This window comes from Crocodylus siamensis, chromosome 15 (assembly GCF_052110815.1).
Source record: "Crocodylus siamensis isolate JL-2025a chromosome 15, ASM5211081v1, whole genome shotgun sequence".
In the NCBI taxonomy this organism is placed as follows: domain Eukaryota; kingdom Metazoa; phylum Chordata; order Crocodylia; family Crocodylidae; genus Crocodylus; species Crocodylus siamensis.
In genome coordinates this window covers 38,132,781-38,145,794 of record NC_143409.1, presented here as the reverse complement: position 1 = coordinate 38,145,794, position 13,014 = coordinate 38,132,781, and the positions used below count along the sequence as shown (strand labels likewise).

The window sequence follows — 13,014 nt, the reverse complement described above, 5'->3', positions numbered from 1 at the left end:
ATGGGTCCAGTTTATATACAGACAAAGTATGGGGCAACCTGGTCGAGCTTCACCTCATGAAGGTTGGGGCCACATTAATCATATGCACCAGACTTAGAGAGAGAGAGCAACAGGGGGCTTCTGGGTGATCTGTTTGGGGTCCCATTGGGTGATGTGGGCACTACCACATATCTTATTCAAATAGGCAATGTTTTTGGCCAGAGTGCCAAAAAAACCAGAGTACTGGCATGTCAGAAAAACAAAACTGGGGTTGGGGGACACGCTGCTTATTAATATTGTTAATAATCATAAACATTGCCTTTTTTTTTTTTTTTTTTACAGTAAATACCAGGTTTTCTAAAAATTCTCAACCTGGTGACAATAAAGGAAACTTCATATACTACCTTTGTTTTTGTGTATTTTATTTTTGTGAAGCATGTTGTGATGAGAGGGAGTAAAAAGATGACACGGAAGAGAGAGAGGGAAAAAAGGGTGAGGAGAGAGAGACGCACGTGCACACACACGCAAACAGAGAACCAGATGTACACATGCAAACACACAGAGAAGGCACATGCCCAGAACCAGACACCCCTGTGCACACAGACACATATGTAACCAGACACACAGGTGCACGTGCATGCACATGGACACATGCAGCCACAGGCGCACACACATGGACTTGTGTGCGTGCTATTGGGCAGCAGGACAGAGTCTGAGCTGATGATGCTCTGGGCTTGCCACAGTCCCTGTGCTTCCCTGGGAAAGCCTGGAGCCTGCCTATCAGCCAGCTGTAGGGGCAGCGATAGGGGAGGGTTTGAGGGTGTGAGAGCCTCCCCAAAATATACCTTAGGTCCCCCCCTTCTCCGTAGCTAGCCCTTCCAGCACTGCTGCTGCCCACTCACCCCTTGCAGCTGAGACTGCAAAGGTACAGTGCTCCTGGTAGTGGCAACACCAGCCTCTTTCTAGTGGGGGGTGCTGGGCTGGGGCTGGGCTCAGAGTGGGTGGGAGTCGGGTGGGCTCAACTGCGCAGGGTGGGTGGGTGGTGGTGGGGATAGAGCCTCCTGGCCCAGCTGAGCCCAGCTCCACCACCAGGAAGAGGCTGGTGCCGCCCCTGCTCCAGAGCCCTGGCATCAGCTCCATACAGCGGGTGTCTGTAGGCATACCTCAGAGTGGATGGTAGGAGAGGGGCCTGAAGCAGTGCAACCCTGGCTCTGAGTAGCTGCTGCCAGCCATGCAGCCTGGGCTGCTTGCAGTAGGGCTTGCAGCCTCTCAGACACCTGCTGGGAGCAGCCTGGGCTTCCTGGGTAGTGGCAGCTGCCCAGAGCCCAGGCTGGCAGCGGTATGCCGAGCAAAGTGGCCTCACATACCGTGCTCTGGCATGCGTGCTGAGGATTGCCAATCCCTGGGCTACACTAACTTCTTCTTGCGGTAGCTTTTCATCTGCATGTTTGCCCAGTAAGGGCCGTGTGTTTTATAGCTGTGCTCAGCATTGGCTGCACTTAATCAAATAGTTGATTTTTCCCTTACTGAGCCCTGGCTGTTTTTTGGAAGCAGTTATTGAAGAATCATGTATTTAGTGAGATTTCCTTGTACACATTTATAAAATGAGGAGCTTTTTCCCTATGCTGGTTGGGGGAAAAGAACGTCATCTCGTATTCAAGTAAATGCAGTAATTTTTCCTTACCTTGTGCATTAATTCCCACTGAAAACTAGCTTATATATTCTTTTGATAACTTTGATATCCTGTGACTGTTGACACTATCTCCCATGACGTTCTCATTTAATAAACTAAAGAAATACAAATCAGATGAAAATACTCTAAGGTGGATACATAGGTGGTTGGATCATCATGTTTAGTAAGGAGTCATCAATGGCTCAGTGTCTAGTTTGGGGGAAGTATCAAGTGGGGTTTTCCAGGGGCCTGTCCCGGGTCCAGTATTATTCAACATTTTTAATGATTTGGATGAAGGGATTGAGTCCATGCTTAGCAAATTTTTGGATGACATCAAGTTGGGTAAAGTAACTGACACCCTGGAGGGCAGGGGTAGGATTCAGAATGACCTGGATAAAATAGAAAAATGGTCTGCAGTCCATCGGTTGAGATTCAGCAAGTGCAAGTCCTGCATTTTGGATGGAATAATTGCATGCACAAAATACAGACGGCTAGACTTCACCATTGAGGGGTTATAGTAGACCATCAGCTGAATATGAGTTGAGTGCTTTTGTTGCCAAAATAGACAACAGCATACTGGATTGTATTAGAGGGATGTCACTTGTAAATGAAGGGGTTTTTGATAACAGTCTTCATATACCTGAAAGGTGATTATAAAGAAGATGGGGAGTAAACTGTTATGTGCATATAGTGGGTTGGCGTAGGAGTAATAGCTTTAGACTGCAGCACAGAGAAAATCTGAGTTGAAATCATGAAGAATTTCCTCCATTATAAGGGTGGTCAAGCACTGTAACAGGCTACTTATAGAAATTGTGGAATCTCCATCCTTGACGATTTTCAAGAGCAGGTTCTTCTTTCATATGGCTGACTTGGACCAACAATTATAAGTCCAGTTTAAGATTAGTTAACCAGTCTAATGCTCTTGAGGAAAGGGAATGCATCTCTGCAGTGTCACCATCAAATTTGTATAGAGGCCAGAGTGTTGTTATATTGTTCATAGTTTGATCTGGATTGCCACAGTCGCATCTTGCAGAACTCTAATACACCATCTGTGCATCAAGTTACTGCAGTGACCATGCCTGGTTCAGATCCAATTTAGAGCCTTCCATGTTTTCCACGTAAGGTCAAAACCAGGAGTCTTTATTGTTGGGTCGGAAATTAGATGTTTACTCTGAATGGTGGTTTCATTCCATGCTTTCCTCCAAGGTGCTGCGCTGTTTTGTCCTACAAGGGCTTCTACGCGTGTCCACAAAGGTTTCCGGAAAATCAAGCAGTGAGCTGGGAGGTTCTTTAAATCTCTATGGATGGGGAGGTCTTGGTTATCATTCATGCGGACAGCCTCTCTGTATGTAGCTTTGTTGTGGCAAATGTCTGGAGGAGTAAAATCGGCTAGCGCTGGTTACCATTGAATCGGTGTAGATTTCAGCGTTCTGGTGATAGTATGCAGGAAACTTGAGCAGGTTGGAGAGATGCTTGGCTGGGCTGGTGTAGTTGGGAGAGATCCTGACATGGATAGGGAGCTGGACTAGATGACTTTGAGGTCTTTTCAGCCCTAATTTCCCATGATCCAGTTGGAACCAGTAATCTTCTCATAAACATTTACAGAGATGTGTGGTGCATTATCCAAATATTTGTCTCGATATAGAATAATAGCCACTAATATTGATTAGTTTCTTCTATGAATATTTACAAAAAAGGCAACATATTTTGCAAACCATCAGCAATGTGTTTGAGCAACTGCAATAGCTATGATTAATGTTTTTCTCTCGTATGCCATATGTTTAGCCTACAGCATATGTAGTAACATGTACCTAGGTGTACTGCTAGGACTGGGGGCTGATTAGACACACACTCCCCATTTCATGAAAGCTTTGAAATGACATTTTACCCAGTGAGGGATGCTGGGTAAAAGGCAAGTTCATTGAATGGAGGAGACAGATAATAAAGAGACGAGTTTTGAATTCCACCGGTTTGCTTCCCTTGATTTTTTTTTTTTTAACGAGTGCTAAGCACATGCATCTAACAGCAGAATTTATTCATGTAAAATATGCATCAAGGAGGATTTTGGCATTTTTAATTTGTATGTACATTTGTTGGGATCCCCTGTGGTCCAGGATACCTTGCATACCTTTACTGAATCTCCTCTTTAAATGCGTCCATTTCGTTTCAAAATGTCACTTTCTCAGGCAGCTGTAGCTGTTTTTTCATGCTGCATAATTCTTATCATTACATTACCCAATACGGCTACAGTTTCCTAGACCTTCCAGTTGTTCATATCTGCCAAAAAAGTGAATACACATTAAATGAGACCTTTATACTTCCAGCACAAGAAGACTTTTGTGCAGTGTGTATAATTTGAATGAAATTGGTTTTTATCAAATTTGTTTTAGTTTGGTTAAGAAGAAAACGTAGATTCCTGCTATTTCAAATACAAGTATGAGCAGCTTTGTTGGTCCTGCCAAACTTCACATGCGACTCTGGGATTTGCTGTATCATTTCCTTGGGGTGTATAGCGGAATGGTGGGTTTCTAAAATGGAAAGCTGAATTGTAGGAAAAAACCCTCCTGGGCAGGGGATGTAGAGCTTTAGTTTGACTGAAGCCAAAAAACATTGCCTGTTTTGCATTTGGCTTCGAAAGTGAATTCTAATGAAGGAGAAATGGATGGCAGTGTGTCCCATTAGAGTCTGACTGGGGACTGATGTGCTTTAAGAGCCAAGAATTGTTGGTAAGTTCAGAGAAATAGGTCTCAAACATTTCTCTGCCTGATAACTGAAGGGTTTACTTTCTTAGTTAACCTAAATGTTAACATGCTGGTTTTGCTACCAGTACTTGCACTGAGTAGGAACTTACTTTGGCTTGTGCTGTGTGCCCATGCAGATGAGTTTAGAGCCTTTGCAGGCATGTTTTTGGTGGGTTTAGAGATGGGCAGGTAGTGAATTAATGTAATGTTGACTCTAGGCTTATAATATACCAGGCAGCCCTGTTGTGCCAAGGTACTGGGTTCGGGGCTTGCACTTCTTCAGGGGTAGGGCTGGTGCAAGGTTCCAGCAGAGAGGTGTGATCAACCTGGAGTTAGGGCCAGGAGGGAAACATGGAAACAAATTGTGCCTTTGCAAATCACAATTACTTCCTGACCATTTTTTGGGCAGTGCAGCTATGTACAGCCCTGATTGTGTGGATTTTGGTAAAGTTGTGAAATAGCGTAGTTCCACTCAAATCAAAGGCCCTACTTGTGTGGTAAAAATCAGGCCATAAAGTCGCATAGTTGCTGCACCTGGATTTATCCATAGTTTGCATTGTTTCTATTACCTGTACATACTGGTGTAGCTCCATTTCTGGCATGTTAGGTTAACCAGGGGGAGAGCTTTGCAGAAGCAAGATGAAACAGTCAACCCTTAGTATAATTTGTTCTGCCTTTGAGACCTGCTGTATTAAAGAAGGAGGAGCTACAGGGAAGAGTCATCTTCTTCTACCTTCAACCGATGATGAGAGTAGAGGACTGCAGTAGCATAAAATAACAATTTAAACCTAACTCTTCAAAAATTGTTTTACAGTGGGGTAGAGTTAACCGTAACAAGGCACATTATCCATGATTTCTTTCGGTTGAAAGATATTCTAGCATAATTGCCAGAGTCCTACCCTTGTGCCAGTATTGACTTGTTCTTTTTTTTCTTTCCAGGATGAAAAGAACCAAGTTTTAACAACAAACATTTGGTTACAAATGGTAAGTTTTGAAATAATCTTTTTTTATGGCCTTCAAATGTATGTGTGCAAGTACTTGTAAATTTAAGGGGTGCACCCTCACATTGCTTCACTCATGGGGAGTTTTAAGAGATGTGTTATCACATTGGAAGGATTTATAAAGTCATTGGAAGTGTTTCACTCATCTGAAACTCAAGATTACATTTGTCTTCTGAAAGTGTCAATATTTGGGATTCCTGTATAGTAGCTACAGCTGCATGTCACTACACATTACAACAAATCCAGGACTTTTTCTTAATACTTTTGGGAGTGAAGGAATGCAAAATATAATTTCATATATTTACTTCCATATTTTACTAACCTTGTTCAGAAACCCTCCAGATGGTACTTTTATAGATGGTGGGCTTATCCTAAAGTAGTAATTTATTCCTGTGATCTGCTGCCATCGTTCTGATTGAGGACATCAGCCTGTCCATGTTTTGTTCCATTTTCAACCTGTATCCATAAAGAACCGTGTGGGGGTTTTAATCTGATGGCCATGACTACAAGGTGCTATTACTTGCTATGTTCTTTTTTTTAAAACTTAGTGCAGCTTCAAAGACAACTAAAAAAGAAAAAGCATTCTTTAAGGTTAACTTTCAAAACTCTTTACCTGTACTGCCCCAAGTAGGCTGTTGAGCATGTTTGTCTACCTGATTTGTTTTCCAGTTGAAAGGTAGAGTATATATGAAAAAAAAACTGTAGCCATATTTTTAACATTGGTACCATGGTTCATTTTTTAACAAAATGGTAGAGCTCAGCATTTGTCACTGAATTCTAGATTCTGTGCTTGTGTCCTTTAATGACTGAAATGAGAAATTATAAATGACACTGGTGCTGAATCTGGCTTCGTATAATCTTATTCTTGACACTGTCATGGGGACAAAAGTGCTAATAGGTTTCACTCCCATTTTTACAGTGCAGTCATATAATAGGATTTTCAAAGATTGCCATGTGAGGGATGTCCATTCCAGTTTATTTTGATCTGACTTGTACCGCTTTCTGTTAGCTAGGCATTAATGACTGTCATTCTAAGTTAGCCAGCTGAAGCAGGATAATGGGACATGGTCTTAGCTGAAAGAGCAGACAGGATGAAGATTGACTGAAAGCAAGGAGAATTTTCCACATACTTTGGCACTTTTACTTCCAGCTTGCATCACGTCTTTTAAGATTTTTATTTTGAAACAATAATACATAATCCTTATTTGTTTCAGCCACACAGCTTATGGGAACCATCTTTGCATACAGCATGCTATAACTGGTACTGTAACTAGTCCTCCTTTGTGCTCTATAGATTAAAGCAGGCTAGATGAGAGAGGAAGATTGCAGCTTGGCTTTTAGTATGGAAGATTGGGCTATTGGGGGAGACCTAGCACTCCAAGCAGAGCTCCCTGTCAAAGGGAGCCATGTAACTGTTCCCTCTTATTCTCCTGCCTAGTCATATGGGTTCCTAATGGTGCTATATCCATAGGTCAGTGCTTCCTTTGAATGGAGTGAAGGTCAGGAGCTTTCCCTCCACCTTGTAGCAGAGGGGAGAGGGACTTGGCTTTCTCCTTATTCCATCTGTAATAGGGAAACATCTGGTTGGACTAAGTCACATTTATGGAATGGTCTTACCACTGACTGTAGTTTTACTGTTACAGCTGGGCTGCTTTAGTAGAAATTTTACTTCCCTGTTTCATCAAAATGATAAACTCTTTCAGTTTAAACATTTTCTGTCTTTGTCATTTTGCTGTAGCTTTTATGAAATGCCTCTCTCCCTCACAGACCTTAGGGAGCAAATGAAAGATTATTTTGGTGACTTACAGAGGATAGCATGGCTGTTCCATCTATTCACATAGAAATGCTGACAGGGAGGAAGCAGTCAGTGCACACTATTTACAGACAAGTTTTACAATAAGATTAAAACTATCAAACATAACATATTTTCAGTGCTGAGTTTCAATGACAGCAGTCACTCTGATTTCTAAGCACAGATTAAAAGACGACAATTCATTCTCTGGCAGCTATCGTTTTTCTGTTCCCTCCTCTGTTTCTTATCTTTGAGTTCTCTTCTGCAGGAAGTCCTGATTTTATTGCATTTTCAGATTGTATCTTTTGATTTATTTGTCTTTGTATTCACTTCATCTGGAATAGGGAAGATACCAGTAGTGAGATCAGTTGATTTAATCATATCTCTATCTGCTGCTCAAGGTCAGTGTACAGATTTTAAAGACTATGGAATATGGGTAAAAGCAGTTAAAATGTAAGCCTTTGTTTATGGGTAATGTGTTTATATTGGTCAGATTCAAAGCCCATTGTAATCAGTGGTTGTCTTTTATAATACTGTTTTGTTTTCAATAGATGTCATCCTTTTTTACTTCACTTTATTATCCAGTTGCACTGAAATCTTCTTACATTTCTGCTTACAAATACAGATATATATCAAATATCTTATATATGTTTTATCCATCATCCAAGTATCTGATTGCTAAATTAATTTTTCAGTTAGAGAGTGGGAATATTAACCAGGAATTTACATGAACAACTTTTGTTCATGGGCAGTCTTCATGGAGATCCCCATCCTCCTCCTGACTGTGGAGACAGTCCAGCAATAGTCCTATATATGCTCTGGGTTCCAGCAGGAAGCTAAACTGGCCACATGGCTGCAGTCTCACAGAAGTGATCTTAAATCTCTCCTTTGCTGTTCCCTGACCTCATCTACCCTAAATCTTTCTTGGCTTCAGTAGAAAAGTAGCTGCAGAGTTAAAAAAATAAATATGTCTAGCTTCTGTGTGTACTTTGTGATAAACATGCCTTGGCTGGCTGTGCACAAAACTGCATGTGTTAGCTTGAAGATGCGACCCAGTTAAAGTAAGAAAGTTTTTTTCCCCCTAGTTTGGACGTCATTATAATGTGTAGATTATTTAATGGGTTGTTTTTTGTTCCATTTACCATCATATCCTGTTTATTAGGCCTGTGCGAAGTGGCTGGTATTCACTTTGGATTTGGATTTGGCTGTTTTGGGGGACAGTGATACAATCTGGTGATTCAAATTGCTGTCCTGATTTGATTCGGCTGAATCAGCCAAGCCAGGTCCATCTTCTGCTCCTTTCCTGAAGGGGCAATGGCTGCCCCTCCTGCACTAGCTCCTGCCACTTGTTTAAAAAATAGCCCTGGTGCTCACCGGGGGGTGACCCCTGGTGCCCCACCCGGGCCAGCTCCAGCTCTTTAAGAACCAGCCCCCCCCCCCAGACTCACCACTGCTGTCGGCACGGGGCAATCCCCACTGCCCCACACCATATGGAGGGCTCTGCATGAGCCCCTGAAGCCCCGAAGCTGCTGCAGGAACGGTGAGTCCTGGGGCTTTTCTTGGGTTTTTGTTTTCCTTAATGGGCCAGAGCTGGCCTGGGTGGGGCACCCATGGGAGGTGTGTGTGGGGGGTGGTTGAGAGGCTCGTGGTAGAGTTCCCCATGCAGCGTGGGGCAGTGAGGGGCAGCAGGGATCAACCCCCCCACACACATACCCGGTAACACCTGGTGAGCACTGTTTTTTGTTTTTAAAGTACTGAGCTGGGGCAGGCAGGGCAGCCATGGTGGGGCTGGGGGAATGGGGGGGAGGGGGAGGGAGGCTGGCAGGGATCCCCCCATGATCCCTGACCCTAGTACTTACCAGCTTAGAGTTGGCTGCAGCTCCCTGCTGCAGCCACTGGGGACTGCGCGAATCATCAAAGCTCTCCGAATCTTTTGTATAAAGATTTGGAGAGCTTTGAATCGATTTGGACCTTTAAACTGGTCCCCTGATTCAATTCAGATTTGGAGATTTGGCCACCGAATTGGGCTGAATCTCCTCTGAATTGAATTGCCACCTGAAGCTTCACATTGGCCTAATATTTATATGGCTGCTTTTCCAACCTCTGGAAAAGTAATAAGAAAGTATTTGTTCCATCTTTTCATATAATATAGCAGCTTATCTCTCTCAATACAATATAGCAGCAGGAAAGCACATGGCAAACCATAAAACCAGGTAGCTGTCTGGAGTAGTACGAGCTGCTGTGTAGACTACTGGTGATCAAAGAATGTCAGTCTGAGAACTGGTCTAAATGGCAGTCATTTCTATCAGTTCTGGTTATCTGAACCTTAAATTAATTTTGTGAAGCCACCAAACACACACAGTTTGAAAGATGGGCAGCTGAAAACATGCGAAGTACAGTATTGAGCAATGCTAAAGGATTCAGTCAAAAGGCCAGATATAGAGAATCTCTTTACATTTCTAATTTCTGCAGGAAGAGGAAGCAGTAAAAATGTATAGTTACTTTCCATGGGATCAAGAAGTTGACAAAGTAAAAAAAGCAAAATAATTAAAGGGTTTCATCAATAATGCAGTGACAATAAAACTGACTTAAATTTTTTTTTTTTAGGAGAAATTAGAAAATGGGGAAGCAGCTTGCAGAAGTTAAGGAGTGAAAACTTGAACAATGCAGCTAGTTCATTTGAAGATAGAATTGTTAGTGGAATAAGCAGGAACAAAAAAGAACAAAGAACTAAGAACAAAACTAATCAGATAGCCTGATTTAAGCCTACCTCAAATAATTGACATCTGTAAAACCAAAGCAGCAGGCATTGCACATCTCAGATCATTTGTCAGGCTGACAGCATTAGAGATGGTGCAATGCAGAGCGGTAATCAAACACAGATTAGGCAAATGTTGAACGCAACTGTCAGTGATCTGTATAGCAATCTCTGTACGAAGGCGAAAGTGTCCCATTTATGATGTTATATGTATAGCATCCAGCTGTTGAAAGTGGTTGCTAGAAACATTGTTTTGCTTTTCTTTTTTCTGCTGACATAATTCTTGTAAGGTAAAAATATAAGAGAATTTTTAAATTAATTGAGGTTGATTGGAACTTTTATTTCATGGACCCAAAATACAACACGAGTCTACCATAAATACCATTTAGGATTATGCCGAATATTTTGTGTTAATGGTGCCCTAGTAGAGTGATAGATAACATTGTTTCCAAAATGCCTTATGGTAATTTTTTTTTTCTTTTAATTCTGAATGCCTGTCATAGATTTTTGGCAAGTGTCACAAGATTGTTAAAGTGCCAGACTGTGTCTATATTTGTTAGGTTTATTCTTTAAAAACTGACATTTGGCATTGAAGCCTCACTGCAAATCAATGGCAGTATTATATGCCAGAGTTCTGTCTGTTTATAACTTTAATAATATGGGGAGCAAGTGATGCAGGGCATCCTGAAAGACTTGGAAAATGTCACAGAAAACATGAGAAAAAACAAAGCAAGTTAAAGCAAAACCAAGCAAAATGCCATTCTGCACCCATTGCCCATGTGTACCTTGCTGCTTCCTGACCAAAGCGCCAGACAGTTCAGGGTGAAGTGCAACATCTGTTTCAAGGAAATAAAATAGGTCATGCAAGGGAGTGTCAAAGCATTTTTATGTAAACAGCCTGGTAAAGCTTCCAGGATATGCAGTTTCATGCTGTTTAGGAACAGAGCTATTGAAGTGTGACTGTCTTGTAGCATATGCTTCAAAGATAGTATGTGGGTCATGTCAGCACTTAACACATATCAAAACGCTGTTCTTCTGAATGTGATTTAGTCCACATCTAAATTTGCAGCCAGGGAATGCTTGAATGGAGATGAGCTGGAAAGCATTGAAAGCCTTTCAGTGATGCCATTTGGATATTAAATGTTAGCCAGGAAAAGAGCTCTGTAACCAGCTCCAAGCCTCCAAGCATGTGCTTACTTGCTTCACTGCTAATCTTTTAATAAGTCTTCTGTACTGGATAGTATTGATGAAGACTATGAGATTATGGTAGTGCACATCATAATTATGGCTACACAAATATCTGACAGGCTAAAGACTGCTTCTATAGCTCTGCAGCACTGATAGACACAGTAGTACAAGAGCAGGCAAAAGAAAAGTTCATTATTTCCAGTTGGTGCAGGACTTATATTTACTATGATGAGGTACTGGTGTGTGAGAATCCATTAGAAATGGAGCGCTGCAAAGAATGCCTTTTGCTTTGAAAATAAAGCAAAGAACTGTAAATGCTGACTCAATTCTTAGCTGCAGCTGAGGAGCACAGAGCAATGCTTGACTAGGATCTGTGGATCACAAAGGTGATCTTTGTTTTGGGCTATTTCATTAGAGGACTACTCTGACATCATGTCTACACAGTTAACTTAGCATGACCACCAGCAGTATCCTGAGCATACCATGCTGCTCCATGCAGAGGGCTTCCAAAATTGGAAGCAGTACAGATGCATTTGCTTTGTGTGGACTGATTAGGATTGTGGCTCCACTGCTTCCAGTTTAGGCATAGTACAGACTTGGCTTAAATTACATGGGCTGCAGAGGGCTTTTCCCAAAGGGGAACAGCTGAAGAATGCCAGATGACAGGGAAGCTTAGGACATGCCCACAGTCTCTTCAGGTACATGTGTGAAAGGGCTGTGGTGTAAGAGCTGCCATGCCCCTGAAAAATCCCTTAGAATTGTACAAAATGAGGGTTGGAAGGGACCTCAGGAGGTCACACCAAGTCCAGCCCCCAGCTCAAAGCAGGACCATCCCCAACTAAATCATCCCACCCAAAGATTTGTCTGGCTGGGTCTTAAAAACCTCCAAGGGTGGAGTTTCCACCACCTCTCTGGGTAACCTGTTCCAGTGGTTTACTACCCTCCTGGTGAGAAAATTCTTCCTAATATCCAACCTAATCCTCCCTTGCTGCAACTGGAGACCATTGCTCCTTGTTCTGTTACCTGTCACCACTGAGAACAGTCCAGTTCTATCTTCTTTTGAACCCCACCTCAGGTAGTTGAAGGCTGCTATTAAATCCCCTCTGTCTCCTCTTTTCTAGACTAAATAAGCCCAGTTTCCTCAGCCTCTCTTCAGAAGTCGTGTGCCCCAGCCCCAGAACCATTTTTGTCATCCTCCACTGGACTCTCCAATTTGTCCACTTCTTTTCAGTAGTAGGGGCCCCAAAGCTGAACACAGTACTCCAGAGGTAACCTCGCCAGTGCTGAACAGAGGGGAATAATCACTTCCCTTGACCTGCTGTCAACATGCTTACCAATTCAGCCCAGTATGCCATTAGCTTTCTTTGTAACAAGGCCACGCTGCTGGCTCATATTCAGCTGGTTGTCCACTGTAACCCCCAGGTCCTCTTCTGCATAATTGCTGCCCAGCCAGTCAGCCCCCAGCCTGTACTGGTGCATGGGATTGTTTCCTCCTAAGTGCAGGACTTTGCACTTGTCCTTGTTGAACCTCATGAGATTCCTTTTGGACCAATCCTCCAATATGTCTAGGTTACTCTGAATCCTAGCCCTACCCTCTGGCATATCTACAACTTCCCCCCCACCAGCTTGCTGTTATATGCAAACTTGCTGAGGGTGCACTCTGTGCCATTTTCCAGGTCGTTGATGAAGATATTGAACAAAGCCGGCCCCAGGACTGACCCCTGGAGCACTCTACTTGATACTGGCTGCCAATTAGATATCGAGCCATTGATTACTACCCTCTCAGCCTGACAACCCAGCCCATTTTCTATCCACCTTACAGTCCATTCATCCAGCCCATGCTTCCTTACCTTGCCTGCGAGAATATTGTGGGATGCCGTATC

The 13,014-nt window shown here is 42.7% G+C and overlaps 1 protein-coding gene across 2 annotated transcripts in view; it reads left to right on the top strand.

Annotated features, from left to right (window-relative positions):
* Nucleotides 1–13,014, top strand: part of LOC149852365 (neuronal acetylcholine receptor subunit alpha-7) — a 104,187-nt gene that overhangs the window by 51,893 nt on the left and 39,280 nt on the right. For both annotated transcript variants that reach the window (XM_090030183.1, XM_090030182.1), the window contains one exon: nucleotides 5,332–5,376. Coding sequence is in view for 1 of the 2 variants with exons in the window: in XM_090030182.1 (XP_089886308.1) it covers nucleotides 5,332–5,376 (45 nt within the window). In the remaining variant the exon portion in view is untranslated. The remainder of the gene's footprint in view (nucleotides 1–5,331; nucleotides 5,377–13,014) is intronic.